The sequence below is a fragment of the Benincasa hispida genome, chromosome 11, assembly GCF_027475165.1.
Source record: "Benincasa hispida cultivar pf3 chromosome 11, pf3_genome.v1.1, whole genome shotgun sequence".
NCBI classification, from domain to species: Eukaryota; Viridiplantae; Streptophyta; class Magnoliopsida; order Cucurbitales; family Cucurbitaceae; genus Benincasa; species Benincasa hispida.
The window spans coordinates 6,043,850-6,068,114 of NC_143488.1; the positions used below are offsets into that span (position 1 = coordinate 6,043,850).

Below are 24,265 nucleotides of genomic sequence, written 5' to 3' on the forward strand. Positions count from 1 at the left end.
AGCTTTCCAGACAAAAGCGTTGTTAATTCAAATAGAAGTGTCAATGTCCACAATTGATGTTACATAGACTTATATGTCGTTCAACCAGGTGGTGGCTCTTGAGAGAGTTAAACTTTCCTTCTTCCTTTACTTTTATTTTAATGTTGGTTGTTTCGTCGTTAATTTTTTTTTTTTTTTTTTTTTTTTTAAAAAAAAAAAACCCCTTTAATTTATCCTATATTCTGATATCCAATAGTTATTCCCCACTACTGAAAAAGAATATGATAACTTATAACTTGGTCTTTTAATATTAAGAATATTGCATTTATTTAATCTTGAACATAGCATCTATTTAATCTAGCTATAGAATTCTAAAAAGTTGTCTTTTTTTTTTTTTAATTCTTTATTTAACGTTTGAGTTTAATATTTATAGATTGTTTGGGACAAGGATAATCTTAAAACTATAGTAACCACCTCTTACTACCGTAAATACTATTTTAAAATCTTCAATTAACTACCATCAACACTATTTTAAAACCCTCATTTGCTATGGTATTTACTATTTACTATAGTTTTTACATTCATCAAAAAATTTTTTATTTATTAAAGTGTTTATTATTTTTTTATCGAACTAAAATAGTTTACGCCTCAAATACATATTATTATAACCCAAATTAAAATAATCTACATCCAAACACAAACTATTATATCCCAACTATAATAACTTAAGACTATAATAACTAACTCCTTACTTCATATTCCTCCTTAATATTTACGTAGTTACGTATCATGTGCATTATCTATCATTACATCACATCAATTAATTTAAAATGTTTCTAATGGAAATAAATAAATTGTCTCTTCCTAGTGATTAGAGTTCAAGTTATCTCTTACACTACTCTAAAATCTTTTATTTCTAGAATGAAAATGAAGATGAATTTGAAAAAATGAATTCTTCAAATTGTCGTTTTATGATTAATGGTACTTAAAAAATTTCCCTAGACAAGTTGAACAATAACTTGTTATTGTTCATAGAGTAATTATTTTAAATAATGAAACTATTAGAAATATTTTCAAATATAGCAAAATGTCATTGTCTATTATTGATAGACAGTGATAGACGTCTATCATGACAGTGATTTTTACTATATTTGTAAATAAATTGGTTCATTTTTCTATATTCGAAAACACACCTCGTTAATGTGGTCAATTTAAAATGTAATTATTATTATTATTCCTCTTTCTTTTTTATCGATATGAAAAGAGAAATTTATAATATTATAGAAATACCATACTTTATTTGTTTATACCAAAAATTTGTTTTCATAAATATTTTTTTTAATGTTAATGGACTCCACATTATTTTTAAAAAATATACTGATGTGACATGAAATAAATGAGAGGTAGATGAAAATATTTTCGTACGACCATAATAATATTGAAAAAATTTTGATGCAAAAAGAGGTCAAACGAGAAATGTGTTTATATATAAGCCATAAAGTATTTGGAGTTTTTTAGTACATTATATGTTATATTTATTTTATACAACTTCGAGATAGTTTATTTTTGAAAATTAATTTTCAAGGTGAAATTTGTATCTATATTTGAAATATTATAAAAAATGGGAAAGAACAAAAATTTTAGAGGCCAAATAGACATCTATTTCAAATCTCAAGAAAGTATATTTTCCTCTTTAAGAATTGTATTTCTAACATATATCAATTGTCTTGGATTGAGGAAGATGCAGAATTGGGTAGGTTAGCTACAAAATTCTTCAAAGATATGTTTACATCGACAAATCCGAATGTGGAGGACATTTCAAAATTCACTAACTTCATTGCAAAGTGACGAAAGGCCAACATTTGGATTTGTGCAAGAAATTTATGAGGTGTGAGGTGGAGGTGGCTTTGAAAGGGATGCACCTTATGAAAATCCCTGGTCGTGATGGGATGCATGCTCTCTTTTATCAGAAGTATTGAGAGGTAACGAGATCAGATACAATGGAGCTTTGCTTAAATATTCTCAATAACAAAGGCATGGATTAGAAATTATTAATGCTACCCAAAATCTATGACAAATTTTGGCCTATCAACTTGTGTAATGTGATATACAAGATCATTGCAAAGGTTCTTCCAAATCATTTTAAACATGTATTAAACTCAATTATCTCCCCCCTCTCAGTCAGCTTTCGTACCTAACCATCACAATATTGACAAGGCGCCAATTGGTTTTGAGTATTTCCATGCCTTTACCACCAAAAGGAAAGGAAAATAGGTTTCTCATAGAAACTGACATCAGGAAAGCATATGACCGAGTTGAATGGTATTTCAAGGAGGTTATGAGGAGTTTAATGTTTAATCAAGATCGAATTTCCCTTTTCATAAAATGTGTTGAAACTATAAATTTTGAGGTTCTTCTTAATGAAGTCCATAGAGGGAGGTTCGGGACTCTCAAAGGGTTGAGGCAAGGGGACCCTTCTCCTCATGCCTCTTTCTTCTTTGTGCTAAAGAGCTTTTGACGCGTCAAGGTATGGAAGTTGCTAACTATATCATCTCTAGAATTCAATTAAATAAAAGTTATCCTTTTTTATCTCATCTCTTCTTTGTTGATCATAGTGTGTTCTTTTTTAATGATTCATTGCAGGAGTGTCTGGCTATAAAAGAAATTATGCACAATTATGAAAAGGTAGCAGGGCAAAGCATTAACAAGAACAAGTCAACATTCATAGCCAGTATAAATGTTGATCGAATATACACTAGGGGATCATCGCTTGGTTTAGATATCAATTATATAGAATCTTTTGAGACTTATTTCAAGCTTCCATCCTACACACAACAGAAACAAGAGTTACGTCTTCAGTGTTGGCAAGAATATAGTGTGAAGGGCAGTCCAGAACTGAAAAAGTAATATGTTTTCGATTGGTGGAAAATATCATACAGGCCATCCCTATCTATTGTATGAGTTGTTTCAAGCTTTCGATGAGTCTGTGTCAGGAACTGAATACTATGTGCAGTTGATTTCGATGGAGCTCGTCTAAAGAAAAGAAGAAAATTCATTAGAGAAATTGGTATCATCTTTGTAAGTGCAAATAGAAAGGTGGAATGAGGTTCATAGATTTTAGAATTTTTAACCAAGTTATGTTGGCAAAACATAATTGGAATATCGTGAGAAACTCTAATAGTCTATTGTTTAAAATTTTAAAGGAGTTGTTATTTTCAAAGTGGTAACTTTTTAAATGTGAGGTCTGGCGCCAATTCCTCCCTCACTTGGAAAAGCATTCTTTTAGGGAAGGATTTGTTTCTCAAAGGGTACAAATGGAGAATGGGAAATGATAGACATATATTTATTGTTGACGATCCTTGACTTCCAAATTGTGGTAACTATAAGTCGTGTGCAGTTAAAAAAGTTTTTCAGTAGAAGTGTGTGGCCGACCTAATTACTCCTAAAGGCGATTGGAATGTTGGTTTAATCAATGAGGTGTTCCTTCCTCATGATGCAGAGGTTATTCTTAATATTCTTCTAAACGTTCAATTTAGCAAGGACGAAATAATTTGGAACTAGGATAAGAAAGAAAAATTCTTTGTAAAAAGCACTTACCATCAAAGAATTCAATTATTCGAGTCTCCTTTGGCTTTTTCAGTCGTCTAAAGGAAAACTTGATTGTTTTTGGAAGACGGTGTGGAACTCAAACGCCCTGCCAAAGATAAAAATTGTTGGATGGAAAATTATTAATGATATCACTTCTAAGCTTGTAATCTTTCTAAGAAAAAAGATTGTTATTAACCTTTGAAAAAAGATTGTTATTATCCTTTCTTGTTTGTTTTGCAAGGCTCATAGGGAAACAACTTGTCACCTAACGTGGGAAAAGAAAATTTAGAATATCTTCCACTTTAATGATAGTATGTTTTCCGTAGGCGGGAGTTGTTAGACCACTTGTGTTTAGTAGGAATGTTTAAAGGAGATTAATCATAAAGAGCAGAGGGGTCAAATTTTCACTATACTTTAGTGTATCTAGAATCAAAGGAATGTTATTTGTTTAACCAAGGGTCTTAAATGAAAGAGATATTTATCTTAGTTATTGAAGCTATGTTTTAAGCCTTCTCAGGAAGGTCTCTCTCTCATTCCCTTTCACTCATGTTCCTTTTGAGGTTGCTCGGGAAGGGGTGGTTGGAAAGCTCCTAAAGAGGACCTCTGAAAGCTTAATGTTGGTGCAACTTGGTCAGACTCCAAGCATTGCACGAGTTTGGTCTGGATTTTAAAAGTTCATCTCGGGTCACCAATTTTAGGAGGCTGTAAACCTATCAATCATAATTGGGGGGTCAAGGTGCTAGAGGCAAAAGCTGTGGCGGACGGCTTGATCGAGGTCGCAAGACATTGGCATGGTCAAAATCCTCTGGTGGGGGTTGAATCTAATTTTGTGGACACTAATTTTTCTGAAGTTAATATTTTTTTGTGAAAGAGACTCTTAATCTTGTTGGATCTGTAAATATCTATAATTTTTATAAGGTTAGGACAACAAAACTGCTCATTATCTTGCATCTTTGACTTCTTCTACAGGGTCTTATTTGGTTTGAAAAGACGTCTATTCAAATTTTTTCTTCTTTCTTATTATGGAAGGGAAGTGAGGTGTTGTGGTTTGACGTGGTACCTCTTCCGATTTGTGTATCTCTGTTTCATAGAACAAAAGATCTCTATAATTATTAAAAAGTTTTTGGTGACTACATTAGATTATTTCAATTCTCTCCCTTCCATATCTCTCTGAAAAAAATTCTTCAAAACTTTGACTCAAAATTTTACAACTCATCTCAAAAAAAAAAAAAAAAAAAAAAAAAAAAAAATCTCTAGGAGATTCTTGTTAACTAGTTAGAGGTAAAGAGTACCTACTACATTAATCAGTTTCCCTTCTCTTCCTCTAAAAATTATTTGAGACAATGATATGAATAATGATTCTAAATTGTGTAGATATATTAAACATATCAATATGTCAAATTGGAAGATTTATTATGAGATGCCACCTATACTCCAATAATAGTTATTTTGAAATTAGCTTGGTCTCTCATAAATACCTCTAAATTTTATCCTCCATTAAAAAAAATACTCATTACCCTTATCCTTTTATCGAAACTTCAAAACTACCATCGATCTAAAATACATCAATAAAATATTGGGCGAAAATTAAGATCTAAAATACCTCAAATTAAAAAAAAACACTACTATACCATTGTATTTCACTGATACACCCGTTTCAGATCCCAATTTTCATCTAAAATTATACTCTAATAATTTTTTAATATATTTATGAATGTTCACAAGTAACATTTTCAACTTTTATATAATTTTTTTCAAACATTCAACATCGTAAAACTATAATCAACATCATATTGTGGTGGTTTTTTTTAGAGAGTGTTTGATTTAAGGAGTTTGTGAGTCTCATGACTAAAAACCATCAATTTTATGCCCGTCATATTAATTCAAGTTCACAATTTTTCGGACTCAAAGCTCTTCTTACCCTAAACTATAAAGGGGTGTTTGGGCCCCAAATTTCAAGTGGGTGGAGTGGGTTACTATAGGCCACTCTATGTTAGAGACTCCAATTATACTACTTGACATTTTCAATTATTGTAACCTACAATTGAGTACAACACTACTACTTATTCTTTTGTTACAGTATTTATATTTACAATTTGCTACTCATCACCTTTTTTTCTTTTTGTTATAGTGTTTACTATTTTCTATCAAACTAAAATGATCTAGCCATAAAGACAGATTACTATAACTTACAAATTGATTGTTATAACTTATAAACTATTATATCACCAATTGTAATAACCAATTAACGTTAATAAGTTTTTGGATAATAAGAGTACACCTAATCCCATATGGTTTTTTATACATAGTAGAAAAAAAGTTCAATTTTTTATATAAAAATTATCATGAGGGAGATATAGAGTGAATGTAAGAAAGGAGGAAAGAGAAGTTGTTGTGTTTTAAATTCTAGTGCAGAGATCTCTCTTCCCTCTCTCTTCAGTCTTCACTTCCATTTCCCTCTTCTCTCTCATCCATCACTATCACCTTTTCCCCTCTCTTCCACTATATAAATCTCTCTTCCCAGAGAGGGAGAGAGAGACAGAGAAACAGGGAAAGAGAAATTTCTTTTCGTTTCATTTCGTTTCTTCAAGTCTCCGATTACAAAGCAATGTCGGCCATTGAAGACGAAGATCCTCGCATCCACGGCATCCGAACCAAAATCCGAGTCGTTCCTGATTTTCCAAAACCAGGTTTAATTTCTTCCTCTCTCCTTTTCCGATTCCGTTGATTTCCATTGCTTTAATCGATTTCCGATTCGCAAATTTTAGGCATCATGTTCCAAGACATTACGACTCTGTTGCTCGAACCGAAAGCGTTCAAGGATGCGATTGATATGTTCGTTGAGCGATACAAAGGGAAAAACATCACCGTCGTTGCAGGTAAAGATCAAAATCGTACAGAGATTCTCTGATTTCTTTGAAATTTCCTTCTGCAATTTCGTTTTTCGATTAGTATGTGAGTTTAATCTGAACTTAGAGAAGCTTGGTTACGGATTGGTTGATTGTTTGATTGATGGATTGTTGCGGAAGTAGTTTTTGTGAAGAGCGTTTGATAATGATGAACGGAGAGTAAATTGTGTTTGTGTGTGTGCGAGAGATGGGATTTGCATGGATATGATGGGGCCGTTAGAGCGTTGGTTGTGTTCATCGCTCATTGCAAAATGTGGATTTTCACGCCTAAAATAACGGATGCCGTTTCTATGCCTTGTCTATTTCTTCCTACTTGTGTCCAATGATCAAGATGTTGATTTTTTTTTTCTTTTTTGGAAAATTAATTTATATTTAAGATTTAAGAAAGTTATTGTTTAGGTTTCTTTCGGCTTTTTTTTTTTTAAGAATTTTCTGATCAATAGAAGAAATGTCAAACAGAAATAACAAAAAAAAAGAATAAATAGACGTTAATAGGTATAGTATCGATGATAGACTTTTATTAGTTTTTATCACTAATAGATATTGATAAACTTCTATCAATATCTGTCAAAGAATATTAAATTTTGCTATTTTATATAAATAGTTTACGTTGTGTTTCATTTTTTGAAATTCTACCTTTTGAAAAAGTATGTTTATTTTGGTTGTAAATTTTTATTTTATTTTACACTAAAAAGTTGTTTTATTTTGTAAATTCAAATTTGTTTTCTTAATGAAATTTGACTAAAAATTCAAAAAATATGTAAAAAGAATTTTTTACATACAAACTATGATGGAATAATTTAGTAAGATAGATAAAGATGAGGGTAGGTTAGGATGTACTTAAGTTTTTTTAAAAATTATTTGAGTATATTCGAACTATGCTCATATCCAATCACAAATTATTACATGACAATTTTTTTCATTTAGAATAAATAACTTTTTTATATTGTTTTCTCTTGTTACCGGAGGAAATGAATGGAGTAAAGTGCAGCAATTTTTTGCATTTATTCTGGGTTAATTTTAGTATTTGTATTTAAAATAAATTTTAAATTCAGTCATTTAAAGTTATTTTTTATTGAAAATTTTAAAATAATCATAATAATTTTCAAAAACACAATTTATTAAGAAAATGTTAGCAATGATATTTCTTTTTTAAAAAAGTTAACAATAAATAAACTAATTGAAAGACTAATTTTAAGAATTATCCAAAGTAGATTACTAAAATTAGAAATTTGGAAATAAAAATCTAAATTGGTATTTTAACCGGAAGATAGAGAAACAAAACAGAAAAAGCTGTGATAAGTTTTTTCTTTTTTGGTATATTTTCTGGAAGTTTCCTTTTATATTCAATCTCTTTAAAAGGTTTTATTTTCTATTGTTTTAAAATTTATTAGAATAGTTAGGCGGAATTCAACCCCCCTCCCCCCAATTATTGTGTATTTATTTATTTTTCTTACGTGTCAAATGGGGGCTTTATAAATATATAAAAATAGAGCACTTTTTAAATATTTTTATTATAAAATATAAATATTTTTTGGATTTTACTGTTTATAAGAATTTTCCATTTATTTAAAATTATTATCAATAATGATTTTTTTTTTTCATTTTGTTATTGTTTTTGTTCTGAAAACTAATTTTTATTTTATCGGCATTCTGAAAACTAATTTTTGATATATAAAATTGTTTAAATTTTTTGTCTATAAGATAAGATATGACCTAAATTTTTGCAAAACAAAAATCATTATGGAAAGGGCCAATGACAAATTAACCTTATTAAATCTTCAAAAATAATAATAACCTTAGTAATTTACCATATATATATATATATATTTAATCTTTTTCCATTTTGAAAATATATTTTTGTAAAATTTTATATTTCAATACGAGTGAAAAGAAAATATACATATATTAAAATTTCAAAATTATCTGCAATTGAAGAAATTATGTTGAAATAGATTATGATAAAAAAAATATAAAATTAAAAAGGAATCATCATTTTTCAGTTTCCAGTAACCTTAAAAAGTAAATAATTACATTGATTAATTTGAAATCAACTTCTATGCTTATGAAGGAGGAAAAGAGGCACTTTTATTATATATACATGAACATAAAATTCTCCTAATTGCTTTTACATAAACAAAATTTTTACATTTCTATGATATTCCAGTTTTTTCATTAATATTTCAGACAAATTTGGTCAATTATGTCATTCACCTAATTCACCACTCTTTGATCTTTTTCTTCTGCTTTTATGATTAGTTTTCTTTTCTCAACATATTGAAATTATAAACTTACCTACTTAAAACCAACCACAAACTTTTCAATCCAGTTCTATTATTTTCCCCATCATAATATATGAACATTGCATCTGTTCAAAGCTGTTGAATAATAGTGATTCATTATAAGACAACTTCATTTTTATTAAAGCTGAAGCAAGTTTGTTATGTGTCTTATAATTTCCACTTCACCAAAACTCAGGACAATTTTTCTTTTGATGGCTTATTAGAATTTCCACTTCCTCATGCTTGGTCTAAAGTTGTTGGGTTTTCCAACATTGACCTAAACTTTTTTAAGTGAAAAAGTTATATCTTTTACCTCCGGTTTGAAAATCATTTGAATTTTTAAAATGTTGTTTGTTTTCTATTGGATGATGCAATATTAAATTTATCTCTATCCATTAGTTTAAACTTTTGAAGTCGATGATTTAATATGGTATCAAAGCATGTGGTTCAAGAAGTACTGTATTAATACTTTTTTAGTATTATATTAAGAGCCTGTTTGGGTTGACTTAAAAAAAAGTGTTTTTCAAGAAACTCATTTTTATATAAATACTTTTGATAAAAATTGATTAAAGTACATAAAGCTATTTTGAGTGATTACCAGACACTCCGATTTCTTTCTTTCAAAATGACTTATTTTTTTAAATTAAACACTTGAAAATGTATTTCAAACACACTCCAAATTTACCTTCACCCATTAGTTTAAGCTTTTGGGTTAATCGATAGTTTAACCAAACAACTTTTTACCACCGTTTTCATCTTTTGAAATATTTGAATGAAAACAAAAATAAATTTTTTAAAATTAGATGATAAAATAAAGAGACTTTAATTAAAAATAGTGTTTATAGGTATCCATTGACTTGCATTTTCTAACACTATATTTAGTCTTGAATAATTAGGTCGCTCTTGACTCTAATAATGTGGAATTTAGGTTAAGTAACTATGGATTGAATTTCCTAATTTAGAGTGTTAAATGGGATAAGATTGTTCTCTGTATAGTTGAAATCAAATGTGATGTATGATTATGATTGAACAGCTTATTTTATTGACCCAGGACTGTTGGATTTAATCAACATATGGGTATGGTACTGTATAGGACAGGCTTGAAAGTCAAAATAATTGTTTTCTTGTTTCTTTTTAATTAAATAGTGTAATTAGTCAAGCTTTTGTTTCTCATCGATAGTGTGGTTGAAATTTTCAGGAATTGAGGCCCGAGGATTTATTTTTGGTCCTCCAATTGCGTTGGCTATTGGAGCCAAGTTTGTGCCACTGAGAAAACCAAAGAAATTGCCCGGTAATATCTTCAATCCTATAAAATGATAATACATATTCTAAATTATTAAGACCCATAAATGATAATTCATTTTGCATATTCTAAATTAAGTGAAAATATCGACAGAAATTTAATACATTATTTCTATCTAACAACATATTTTTTCGAAAATAATTGGTATACTCCATTTTTTTCGTTTCGAGCTGGAGTGTGTTAGGGTCAACTACTCTCAAACTATCTACACAATGATACGACATTGTCGCTTTGTTTTTGGTTTCACCCCAAAAGGCCTCATATCAATGGGATAGTCATCCTTACTTATATGCCCATGATCCTCCTCTTATCTAACCAATGTGGGACTTTGGTTGCATTCCCAACAATCCTCTCCTCGAACAAAGGACCACCAAGCCTCCAGTCATTAATCCGTCTAACTTATATCTAGGCTAACTCCTTTTCGCCCGAACATACCACCTATCCGATAAAGTTCAATCACGGATCACACCATGACTACTTCTAATGATCCACTTTGGTGGCATTCCCAACAAAAGGTTATACTTTTAGTCACTAAATTTTGAGTTTGGTTGGAATTCAGTTCCTAAATCTTAAAATATTATAGGTTTACCTTTGAATTGAATTTTATTACAAATCTATCTTTAGGTTTCAAGATTTATATTTTTTATCTCAATTTTTCAATAATTATTTACTTTTCATCTTTAGTGTTCATGTTTATCAATTATTTTAAAAGGATTATAATCAATTAAGTTTCATTATTTTTCATCACTATTAAAATTAAATTTAAAATTTCATTTCATAATTATTTTACATTAATTATTAAACAAGAATGGAAAATCGAGATTAAAAATGTAAATCTTGAAACTTATGAATCAAATTGGAATAGAACTTAAATTTTGAGCGTAAAATTGTAACATTTTGAAACATAAAAACTAATGGCCCGTTTGGTAACCATTTTGTTTTTTGTTTTTGTTTTTGAAAATTAAGTTTATAGACACTACTTTCATTTCCATATTTTTCCTTTGTTATTTACATTTCACCGATAATTTAAAAAATCAAGCTAAATTTGAGAACTAAAAAAAGTAGCTTTCAAAAAGTTATTTTTGTTCAACAATTAAATCATTTTAAGAAATATAGATAAAATATGCTTAATTTTCAAAAACCGAAACAAAAAACCAAATGGTTACAAAATCGGACTTAAATTAAAATTAACCCAAAACGTAAAGACTAGATGTGTAACATTTTGGAACATAAAAACTTAAATAGAAATTAGATCCAAAATTTATAGAAAAAATACTTTTCCTTAGTTTTTAAATTTTTTTTTTACAAGTGAAGTATAGGTTTTTTTTTCCCTATTTTTCCTCTTGTTCTTCTGTTCTTACCATCTCCCTTGCATTTTTTTTCTTTATTCTAATTCTCTCTCTAACATGCCATGCCATATTTTCTCCTCTCTAACATGCAAAGACCCCACATATTCTCTCTCTAACATGCATGATCTTGATTCTTGATCCCACCCTTTCCCATTCTCTCTCTTAATAAGCAAAGGCCCTATTAGTATACCACTCTCTTCTCTTCTCTCTCTCTCCTACATGCAACACTCTGCCCATTCCTTTATTTCCCTTCTCTCATGCAAAAGGCCAAATCTCTCTTTTAGCCAACATCGAAAATTACTTAAAAAAACCTTGCTACTTTCTTTGAGAATAAAGCAAAGAATACTTAGAAAATTAAAAACATAAACACTTCCAAAAAAAAAAAAAAAAATGTGTCCAGCTACATTAAAAAGGGACTCCACCCAACAAAAACAGGGCCATTTGATTTAAACTTTTATAGATACTGTACGTAGAGGATATTTGAGAATCGAAGATGATGCATAGAAAATATTATTAGAATTCTATGAAAAAAAATTATATTTTTATTTAATTTATGAAATTAAGTATGACAATCTTGTATAACTATAATAGATTAATTTATTAAAAATAAATATCATTCAATATATTGGTAAAAATTAATTGATTAAGAATCAATAATATTTTTAATTATAAATATTTTAAAATTGAGTAATTTATAATTAAAATTATTCAATTAATATATTGAATAAATGTCATATTAATAACAACTAATTCTTAATATTTTTATGAATAATTAAGTCCAATATTGGCAATTTTTATCTTAATTAAATAATATATAAAAAAAATATTTTTTAATAAATAATATATTATATAAAAAGTGAAAAATGAAACGAAATAGGATATGTTAATAAGGAATACTAATATAGAATCCTGAAGAAGTTTTATATATTTAATTAGAAAAATCAAATTAAAATTAATCTTAATAAATAATTACTTGATTATAAGAAAATAATAAATAATCAATTATTATTATTGAAAATAAAATTTTGAACTAACAAAATTTAATTAATACTAGTTTATTAATTAAATATATTTAAGATGATGTTAAATATTAATTAATTTTTTTGTTAAAAAGTAATTAATTTAATAAATTTTTATTGCAAAAATAAGTGTAGTAAATATTTTCATAGATTATTATTGATTTATTAAAATAAATGTTTAGATTAATTTTATTAAATTAATATTAATTAGTTAAGTAATTAACTATATTCAAAGTTAAATTATATATAAAATGAAAAACAGTTGGAGAAGAGAAAAGAGAAAACCCACGATAAAATCCTTGTCTATGGAAGACGAGGATACTAGGGGCTGTATCAATTCGCATGCAAAAAACTCTCCAACTAAATAATCCTTAAAAATTTTCATTGATTAGGTTATTTGGTTGTAGAGTTTTCTGAATGAAAATTGATACATGTATGTAAATGTTTATTCAACGCTTTGCTTGAAAATAAACTACTTTCAGATATCATTTTTTCTCACAAAACTTTCATCGAGGATAAATGAAAAATCTAATTGAACTATACCTCACTCACAGAATGCTCCACTTCTCTTAAAAAATTCATGGTTTCTTTCCCTTCCAAACTCCCCTAACAATAGAATAAAGACATGTTAACCACAACAATCTACTATTTTAACAAAAAGTGGAAGAGACAGGAACTCCTAGATCATGTCACAACAAGTTTTCAGCCAAGTCAACTTTGGTGGAGAATGACTCAATTATAAAAATACTCGAACCTAACTGCAAAATCGGCACGCAAAAACTTAACATTAAAACGACACTCTTGTCGATCCAATGTAAAAGCATCAAATCAGAAAAATTTAACCCTTTGGAGATAGATTGGACGAATTTACTAAGGCAAATTTTACAACTTATTTCAAGTAAAATATTGATTTAGATGAATTTAGAAAAGACATATTGTATAGATTGGACGACTATATTCCTAATTTCTGAGTGGAAGGTTAATTTTGATGAAGGTTTAAACTTTACCGTTAAAATTGATTTACTAAGGCAATTACATTATATACGCGATATATATATATATATCTAAAAAAAAACGTTTCAAGGAACAGCAACATTGTCTAATTCGAAGACAAGACACTCCATTTTCAAAAATGTAAAAGGAAAGACTACAACCCAAGTGCAATATCACATTGGTTGCTTTTGTAACTTAGTAGAAGAGGCAGATCATGTGACATGATGCATGCCCTAAGAACAGTGAAATAATAAATTTGAGATTGTGGTGTGTTTTTTATGCTTATAAAATAGAGAACTGTGTGTTGGGTATTAGTACAATGTTTTGTCGATGAAAATATCGGGTATAGTGTCAAGGTCGATGGTTATATCTTGAAAAATTATAAAAATAATTTTTTTAAAAAAATGTTTAAATTAATAAATAAATATCTTAGAGATCTTTAAACAAGCTAAAATATTAATTATTTATATATAATATTAACCTTACTTTTCCGACTTAGAGTCTCAAGATCAGATCTTTTTTATTTGTCATAAACTTTGCATTTGGAGATAGAATTTCTCGAGAAAGGCGATTCTTGCTCCTTCGAAAGTATCAAATAAATGATTATTGGAATTGGAGTTATGAGTGTAGAAATTTTCCCTGTTGATAAGCTTTGATCGAAGAACCTTGACCTTTCTTCTAGGACTTAGCATAATCAAAAAATACAACTAATGAGGGTCTCTATTGTATTCGCATGGTGGTAATTCTTCTTTATTTATCAGTTAAGATTGAGTCAATCATCACGACTTACGAATTTATGTCTATCCCTTGTTTGGTACAGTTTCCAACCCAGCCAGCCTGCCAAATCGATTACGTAAGATCGGTTGTTCACTCGTGTTTTGTAGGACCAACACCATCAAAAGTGGGTGATCCATCCACTTTTGACTTAATAAGATAGGCCAAAAGTATTTGTAGGTCAGCAAAGTGATATAGTGACGATTTTAGCCATTAGGTGTATGTGCTTTCCAAATGTAGAATTTTCGAGTGTTGACATTTTATTGTTTATTAATTTTTCTATGTTGAAGTAATAGAAATATCGATTTATCGTTCATGTCCATGATGAATCTGTTATAAAAAAATATCAAGTAAAATGTGGACATATCGATGAAAATTTAATAAGAGCTAATTGCCATTATTGATGGTTGTTGCAGGTGAAGTTATATATGAAGAGTACGTGTTGGAATATGGAAGGGATTGCCTGGAAATGCATGTTGGGGCTGTGGAGGCTGGCGAACGTGCTTTGGTTGTCGATGACTTGATTGCCACTGGTGGCACCCTCTGTGCAGCCATCAATTTACTTGGTATTTTTCCTTCCAATCCCTTTTATTTTGTCTTTTTAATTCCTGTTCTCCGCCTCAAAATAAATAGATTTTATTTCTATAAAATGCTCTGTTTTCTTGTACATGGCATGCTTGGAAAGAAACAAAAAAACACACGTAGCTAAGGCAGGATTCTTTTTTTTTTTTTAATATATTTACTTGGGGCTTTCCAACTTGTATTCATGAAGATAATGCCAATAGTTGAAACCAGGCCACAATTTCATTAAGGCTATGTTTATATGCACTTGTGTAAACCATCAAAGGAGAATTAAAAAAACAAAAAAATGTGGTACACACTTCATTAAAATTAGCGATCTTTGGTTACCAAATTCTATGATTTGAATGAATTGTAGAGTCTAATCTATAATCTCAATTCATGATAATCAATGCTAATCGGATTGATTACTCATTAATCGAACAGAATTACAAATCGAGATTACAGATTTGCTTTGAAGCTTACCATTCATTTCAATTATAAAATTTGGTTGAACACTAACCATCGTAATGAAGTGGGTTCACTTTTTTTTTTATTATTATTTTTATTTTTTAAATTCTCACTGATTGTTTGCATTTGCAAGTACCTATGACTTCTTTTTCCAAGTGTCATTTTCATCAGCTCTAATTGCTTCTGCATCATTCAAATATGGGTACAGATGCGCTGCAGAATTAAAAAAAAAATTCAAAATATCAGCGATAAATCAAAATATCGCTGATATTTTCGATATATAGCCGATTTTACGTAAAAACTGTGTTGATCCTTGATTTCTCTATTGGTATATCCATTTTAATGATATTTTGACGTTATATCGGAATTTTTTCATCCTTGGTCTTATTGTAAAAGATACCATTTTGATTTGTTAAATGTTTACCCTCATTGTAAAAATATACATAGAATTTTAGAATTTGCCTTTTCTTTAAGAAAAGTAAAAACATTCTTAGTTTCAAAATTAATAACCATAAAAAACTACATTACTAAGGTTAAATTATAAATTCAGTCAATGAGGCCTATGCTTATTTGGTCATTAAACTTTCACTATACAATTTAATCTTTGAATTTTTAGATTTTAAAATATACGACTTAACTAAACACTAAATTAGGCTTCCATGTCTATAAATTAAAATTCAATTTATACCTAATAAATAAATAAATTTTTTATAAATTTTTTAATTCATTAAGCCTATTAGATGCGAAAATGAAAGTTTATAGATCTACTACACTTTTGAAAATTAAAAGACTTAATAAACATAAATTTCAAGGTTCAGAGATTAAACTTATAATTTAATCAAAATACTTTTATTGAGTGGGCTAACATTTTTAATTTGGTTGTTGTGTTTGAGCTTGATTACAATTTTGTTTCTGTAATTTAAATGGTTTTATTTTAGTTTTTGGAATTGAATCCTTGTTTTTTTTTTTCCTTGAGAAAATTGAATCCATTTTTTTTAAAGAATGTTTTGGTGTTTTCTTTTGAATTGATTGTGTTAGTTGATTGTATTGGGGTGAAAGTTGAGTAAAAGAAATAAGAAAAATGGGCGGGATTTTGTGGGAAAAATTAAAAATATATCATACTTTTAAAAACAATAAAAATATGATACTTTTCAAACTATTTAGAAAAATATTTTTGTTTTTTTTAATAGATCGAGGGTTCAAAATTCGACCTATCGATCTTGCCATTATATTTTTTTTCTTTTTAATTATTTAGACATTCGACCTTTTTTTTTTTTTTAATTTTTCATTTTATAAAAATAATTTCTAAAAATATTTTATTATTTTATTATTTTATTTAAACTCTAAAAAGAATAAATTAAAAAAATAACATCTCATAAAAATAAAAGTGTAAATTAAAATATCTCATTTATATAAAAATAATTACAAAAATCAATGTGTCCCACAAGGCGGACGTCGTCGACGATTTCGAGCTGGTTGTTATTGTCGACTTCGAACTTGAGGTTGCTCGTGTTCTTCTTGATGTTGCTCTGGTAACTCTGCAGACACTTCATAATATAAATATTCATTATGTTCTCCACGATCCCGACCATGTCCGTGCACATATGAAGACGAAGGATCAGCCTCTGAGTCATAATGTCCTGAACCAAATGTTGGCATCATCATCATCGGACTAACATAATCAGTTTGACTTCATAGAGGGCAACTCTTCCACATTATGGGCAACCTCATCAAACTCATCCTCTTCTCGAACAGGTCCTCTACGTCTAGGAAGGAACAATAGGTATTGTACATATAATGTATTTCCTCCATATAGCTTTGGTTGTCACTACATATAACAAAAATCTGGTTTGGATCATTCGTAACTTCACGGAGTCTACTGTTCGATCTTTGTGAATTATAAAATAATTAGATAATATTTTAAAATAAATTTAAATTAAAAATAATTAGCTAATATTCATTCATTTACCAGATGACTCACAACAGCTCTTGAACGAGTGACGTAGCGCCTTGTGATATTATTATACCAATGAATATATTCTTGAGTGACATCCTTGTCAAACTGTTCAAGAGAAACTCTCACTGCAATAAACCTTGCACGATAGTGTCATCACACTATCAAATGTGCAAGTTTTTCAGACCAATCTTTAGTCCTTAAGACAATATCATGCAGTACGGGTTCAGTATTACAAGGGGATAAGATATCCTGCTGAAAACCAAATTGTCTTATCACCCTGTCAGGAAGATGCCACTCAGTAATGTAAAAGCATATGAGAGGACTCATCGTTCGCCATATGTTTTGATCATTCGTACAAAAATTAGGCAAAGTATGCATAATAATTTTGTACGGCTCCCAAATAACCTGAAACACAAAATATTATATTAGATAACATTTAAAACAAATACAATAAAAATGTGTACAAAATAATCAATTAGGTTCAGTGTAATATACCTGATCAGGTTGAAGCAGATCAAACATGTATGGAAAATGAGGTTTAAGAAGAAGAAAAATGGAAATGGAAAACAAATGGGAGGAGAGGGAGATGATTTCGAAGGACAGTGAACAATTAGTAGAGGAAGAAACAAATGATTTCAAGGTAGTGAGCTCGAGGATTTCTAAGGCAAGTAGTGAGCTGATTTTCGAAGGCAGTGAGGCAGTGAGCAAGGGAAGCAATGAGATAGTGAGCAAATGAATGGAAAATGGGGTTTAAAAGCACATAGGTCGAGTGTTGAACACTCGACCCACGAGTTGGCAAAATTAAAGTGGTGGTTGAGGGTAGGCATGCATGTTTAAAGCTGTGGTTGAGGGCAAACATGCATGTTGCGTGAATCTTGGTCAAAAGCGGCAGAAATGGTCAGACACGTAACGTCAGTGGAAGCGGGTGGCAGGGGATGGGACGCGTCATGGTGCTTGTCGAGGGTTGAACTTTCGACTTATGTAGGCCGAAAGTTCAACTTTCGACAACCCTCCATGAAAAACTATTCCTCTACTTTCTCCTTGCTTATCGGGTTCTCAACCTTCGACCTCCATATTCGTCGAATCCCCAACCCTTGACTTCTAGCCCCGAATAGACAAAACAACCGCATTTCTCTAATTAGTTTCAAAATCACCCTACTTTTCTAATAAGTTTGCAAAACTACAATATTATAATAAAAGATCTATATAAATTAATATTTTTTTCAATATAGTTTTTAAAATTTAGAAAGTTTATTGTTTAGAAAAAAAAAATAGGTTTATCTATTAGGTTAGTTACCATTATGGTCGCTAAAACCTCACAAATTACCATTTTCACCCCACAAAATCAGATCTTTTATTATAATATTGTAGTTTTGCAAACTTATTAGAAAAATAGGGTGGTTTTGAAACTAGTTAGAGAAATGTGGTTGTTTTGTCTATTCGAGGCTAGAAGTCGAAGGTTGAGGATTTGATGAATATGGAGGTCGAAGGTTGAGAACTCGATAAGCAAGGAGAAAGTGGAGAAATAGTTTTGCATGGAGGGTTGTCGAAAGTTGAACTAGGTATGTCGAACATTGAACTTTCATCTTATGTAGGTCGAAAGTTCAACCCTCGACAAGCACCATGACGCGTCCCATCCTCTGTCACCCGTTGCCGCTGACGTTGCTGTGCCTGACCATTTTTGCCGCTGTTGACCAAGATTCCCGCAGCATGCATGCCTGCCCTCAACCACAGCTTTAAACATGCATGTCTGCCCTCAACCATCACTTTAATTTTGCCAACCTGTGGGTCGAGCGTTCAACACTCGACCTATGTGCTTTTAAACCCCATTTTTCATTCATTTGCTCACTGCTTCATTGCTTCCCTTGTTCATTGCCTACCTTCGAAATCATCGAGCTCACTGCTTTGAAATCATATGCTTCTTCCTCTACTAATTGCTCACTGCCCTTTGAAATCATCTCTCTCCTCCCATTTGCTTTCCGTTTCCATTTCTCTTCTTCTTAAACCCCATTTTCTATACATGTTTGATCTGCTTCAACTTGATCAGGTACATTACACTGAATCTAATTGATTATTTTATACACATTTTTATTGTATTTGTCTTTAATGTTCTCTAATATAATATTTTGTGTTTCAGGTTATTTAGGAGCCGTACAAAATTATTATACATACTTTGCCTAATTTTTGTACGAATGGTCAAAACATAGGTGAACATATGGCGGACGATGAGTCCTCTCATATGTTTTCACATTGGTGAGTGACATATTCCTGACAGGGTAATGAGACAACCCGATTTTCAGCAGGGTGTCCCATCGTCTTGTAATACTGAACCCGTACTGCATGATATTGACTTAAAGACTGGAGATTGGTCTGAAAAAGTTGCATATTTGGTAATGTGATGGCATTATCGTGCAAGGTTTATTGCATGGGTTTTTCTTGAACAGTTTGACAGGGATGTCACTCAAGAATATATTCATTGGTATAAAAATATCACAAGGTGCTACGTCACTCGTCCGAGAGCAGCTGTGGGTCATCTAGTAAATGAATGAATATTATCTAATTATTTTTAATTTAAATTTATTTTAAATATTATCTGATTGTTTTATAATTTACAGAGATCGAACAATAGTAGACTCCGTGAGGTTGCGAATGATCCGAACCAGGTTCTTGCTATATGTAGAGACAACCAAAGCTATATGGAGGAAATACATTATATGTACGATATACCCATTGTTCCTCCATCAGCTCTTAAACGTAGAGGACCTGTTCGGAAAGAGATGAGTTTGATGAGGTTGCCTATAATGTAGAAGAGTTGCCCCTTATGATGCAGACGCAGAGTCAAACAGATTATGTTAGTCCGATGATGATGATGCCAACATTTGGTTCAGGACATTATGACTCAGAGGCTGGTCCTTCGTCTTCATACGTGCACAGACATGGTCGAGGTCATGAAGAGCATAATGAATATTTATATTATGAAGTGCCTGCAGAGGTACCAGAGCAACAACAAGAAGAACCCGAGCAACCTCAAGTTCGAAGTCGACGACAACAATCAGCTCGAAATCGATGACGTCTGTCTTATGGGACACATTGATTTTTGTAATTATTTTGATATAAATGAGATATTCTAATTTACAATTTTTTATTTTTATGAGATATTATTTTTTTAATTTATTCTTTTTAGAGTTTAAATAAAATATTTTTAGAAGTTTTTTTTATAAATGAAAAATTTTAAAAAGAAAGAAAGAAGAAGGTCGAATGTCTAAATAATTAAAAAGAAAAAAATAACAATATTTTTCTAAATAGTTTGAAAAGTACCCTATTTTTCTAAATTGTTTTTAAAAGTACAATATATTTTTAATTTTCCCAATTTATACTTGTAAACTTTAGGTAGCTTTTTATCAATTTAAACTCTAAACTAATAGTTGTATTAATTTAAACCTTAAACTTTTATAAATGTATCAATTTACACCCTCTAGTACTTTTTGTTTGGGCAAACTTCATGAGAAACTTTTAGTTGTATCAATGAAGTCCTTTTACTTTCATAAATAAATTAATTTAAACTTAGTCCGAATTTCTTTTGAGAATTGTCCATGCATTTATCCTAATTATCTACATTAGAAAGTTGACATTTGAAAAAGTCTACACACAGTTGAGAATTAAAACATGGATGATTTTCAAAAGTACTCATTATGAAAGGTCTAGATTGATTGGCTTATGAAGTTTTAGGATTTTAATTGTCTCAAACTATAAGATCTAAACGATATTGGTCGAAGAAATTTGGAGAATATAAATAGATACGCTTATGAAAGTTCAGAATTTAAATTGATACAATTATTAATCTAGGCTTTTAATTGATGCAACTCTCAAAGTTGAAGGGTGTAAATGATATTTGGGCAAGTATATATAATAAATCTCTAAACTTTCAATTTTGTAAATAATAAGTCACTGAATTGGCCATTGAGTTCTTGGCTTGTTTGAAATTTTTAAAAATAGTTCATGGGATCTCTTTGACAATATTAACTTATAGACCCTAGTTGACAAACTAACTTCAAAAAATTTGGAATCTAATCTATACTTAAACTTAAGTTAAAAAAGTAGTGAAAGACTTCTTAAAATACTAATTTATCGACCGTTCTCTCTCTTTTTCTTATTGAAAAAAATTCGACTATTTAAAATACTAATAATTTCTCTTTTTTATTCTGGCTTTTTTATGTTTATAACTATAATTTCTCAACAAATGTTTTGTAGAACGAGCTGGAGCTGAAGTGGTTGAATGTGCTTGCATAATTGAATTACCGGATTTAAAGGTAAGTCCATACTTCAGATATGTTTGAAATATATTTTCAAAGTATTTAATTTAAAAGACAAGTCATTATAAAAAAAATTGGAGTATTTGACAAACATTAAAAATAGATTTTGAAGATCTGTCTTTAATAATTTTTATCAAAAGAGTTTAAATATAAAAATGAGTTTTTTTTCGAAAACACTTTTTTAAATCAATTCAAGTGGCCTTTCATTTCCAATATTTTTTTTTTTTTTTTTTTTACTATTACACCAATAAAATATTTTTAAACCCAAATCCGATTATTTGATAATATTTCAAGTTAACATAACTGAAACAAATTAAACTTAACATAACTCAATTAGTTTAAACATTATAACGTTGAGAAGAATTAAAATGAGGAAAGGAAGGAAAAAGAAGAAGAAAAAAAGCAATATTTATAATATTTGTTATTTTAAAAAACTAATAAAAAAAAGTATCGTGATTGTTAATTGCATTGACGATAGGGATCATAAGGTTAACTCAAATTAATAGGTTAAAATATCGAGTTTGAAAATTGAATAATAGAAATGGTACCAAACTTCAATCTCAAAGATTAAAATTGTATTTTTTTTTCATAAATTGCTTATAAATTTAAAAAAGTTTTACAATTTAATGTAATTTTAGTTTGATTTGTATATGTTTCTTTCATTTTTCTCTTTAATCAAATTCAATCCATCTTGTATTTTGATTTAGTATTTTCTGCGAGTAAAATTTAATATAAACTTTCTTTTATATATATATATATATATATAAACAATTCATAATTTTTTTTTCAAAGTTGGGAGGTGGATTTCGAAGTGAAGGAGTAAGGGTGTAGATTGGATTATATATTGGTTGAGGTGGTAAGTGCTCATTTTGGTTCCCACCCTTTTCCATGTAGTTATCCATTGAAAACTTTATGAATTTATGATTTTTTTAAAAAAAAATTGTGCTTATTTTTCACAAATTTACCATGATTTTCATATAATTTAGATAAATATTTGAATTTATAGCTAAATTCTGAAAAGAAAAATAAGATTTTAAAATTTATTTTATTTTAGTTTTCAAAACTTGGTTAAATTTTGAACACATTTATAAAAAGTAAACAATACAACAAAGAAATCAATAGGTACCAGTACTATTTGTATGCTTAATTTTTATTAATTAATTTTTTTTTAATTTTTGTAGTTTAAAAAAAAACTTAATGGTTTAGAAAAAGTATGAAGTGTCAAGATTTTTATTTTCTTTTAAAAAGTTACCAATATGTTTTGAAAAATAAAAATTGTTAAATAATAAACTTAAGATTTTTATTGTCTTTTTGAAAATTAATATTTTTTTTTTAAAAAAATACAGTTTTAGTCTTTAAGTTTTTAGTCTAATTTTTCTATTGGGTCCTTAAATTTCAAAATATTACACTTTTACTTTGAGATTTTAAATTTGGTTTTCATTTGATCTTTAGGTTTACAAGTGTTATTATTATTATTTGAGGTTGGAATTTTGTTTTCATTTAGTCTTTAGATGACGGTCATTTACACTTTTAGGCCAAAGTTTTCTTAAATGCTCACATTTGATCTTTAACATTAATTTATTAGTTAATTAATTTAATTATATTATGATGTTATTTCTTTTAACTAGTTTTAATAGTAATGAAAAATTAGTGAAATTAATTTAATTTGTTTAATCAACTAATAGATATCAACATCTAAAAATGAAATTAAGTATTTAGTGCTGTTTATTTGAATGTTTCAAGTGTTATTTTTGTGAATTGGAAGTTTCTTTCGTTGTTTTATCTTGTTTTGTACCTTTTATGACTTTTATGACATTTTGCATCTATTTCTTATATTTTATAAAACTTTTTACTTTGAACTTTGAAACATTAGTCTCTTTTTATTTTTTTTAGAATAAAAATTGAACATACATTTTGGTATATATGTTTGTTAACAACTATGTTTAGATTGGATACATACAGTTAAAATTAAGTTTTGCTAAGAACATAAAGAACATTGACATGATATCAATAAAAAGGTGTTGAAATCTCTGATTCTCTACTTGATAAGGAAGATTATCATATTCACTTGGTTTTAAAAAGTGAACAAACTTTTTTGGCAGGGTCGAGAGAAATTAAGTGGGAAACCACTGCACATTTTGGTCGAGTATCGACGTGGTTAAATCCCCGCAAGTGACGCCTATAAAACAAGATGTGTACATTAGAGGACACCCATTTCTCGTCGGATTCATTTTGATCTCTCAGCTCTCACTGTTTGTTCCTCAGCTTCTTGCTTTTTGCTCTATTTAATCATTGAATTTTTATGTTTTGGAAACTTTCGAGTTTCCCATGAAGGGGGGGAAAAAAAACCCATGTGATTTCTTTCGACTTGCATTTTTCCTTTAACTTGGAGCTTTTTTCTTGGGGGCTTTGCAGAGAGTTCAATATTGAATGGTTCATTTGTTGCTGAAGGTATGATTTGGGGGAAGAAATAGAATGTTAATTTGATTTGTATATATCTATGTTTTTTTCACTATTGTTATGTAATCATTGTGTGACATCAAATCTATGGTTCTTGTGGTTTGTTGAGGGATGAATGAGAGTTTTTTATGCATCCTTGATTTATGAGATGATCATTGAGAAGTAGTTGATGATTATTGAGCATTTTTTTTTAAAGTTTGAACTAAAAGTGTAAAATAAGCCATGGTGGAGTTGAGAATTGTCTTTAAAATTATTAAAATTTCAAGTGAATCACTGAAGTAAGACATGTCCTTAGCTAAACTAAACCTGG

At 29.2% G+C, this 24,265-nt stretch overlaps 1 protein-coding gene across 1 annotated transcript; it reads left to right on the plus strand.

The window, feature by feature from the left end:
- Positions 1-5,926: 5,926 nt before the first annotated feature.
- Positions 5,927-24,088, plus strand: LOC120091481 (adenine phosphoribosyltransferase 3-like). Its single transcript, XM_039049534.2, has 6 exons — positions 5,927-6,257; positions 6,336-6,446; positions 9,957-10,049; positions 14,613-14,762; positions 21,434-21,492; positions 23,598-24,088. The coding sequence occupies exons 1-6, from the start codon at positions 6,176-6,178 to the stop codon at positions 23,655-23,657; spliced, it is 555 nt and encodes a 184-aa protein (XP_038905462.1). The 5' UTR covers positions 5,927-6,175; the 3' UTR covers positions 23,658-24,088.
- Positions 24,089-24,265: the final 177 nt, after the last annotated feature.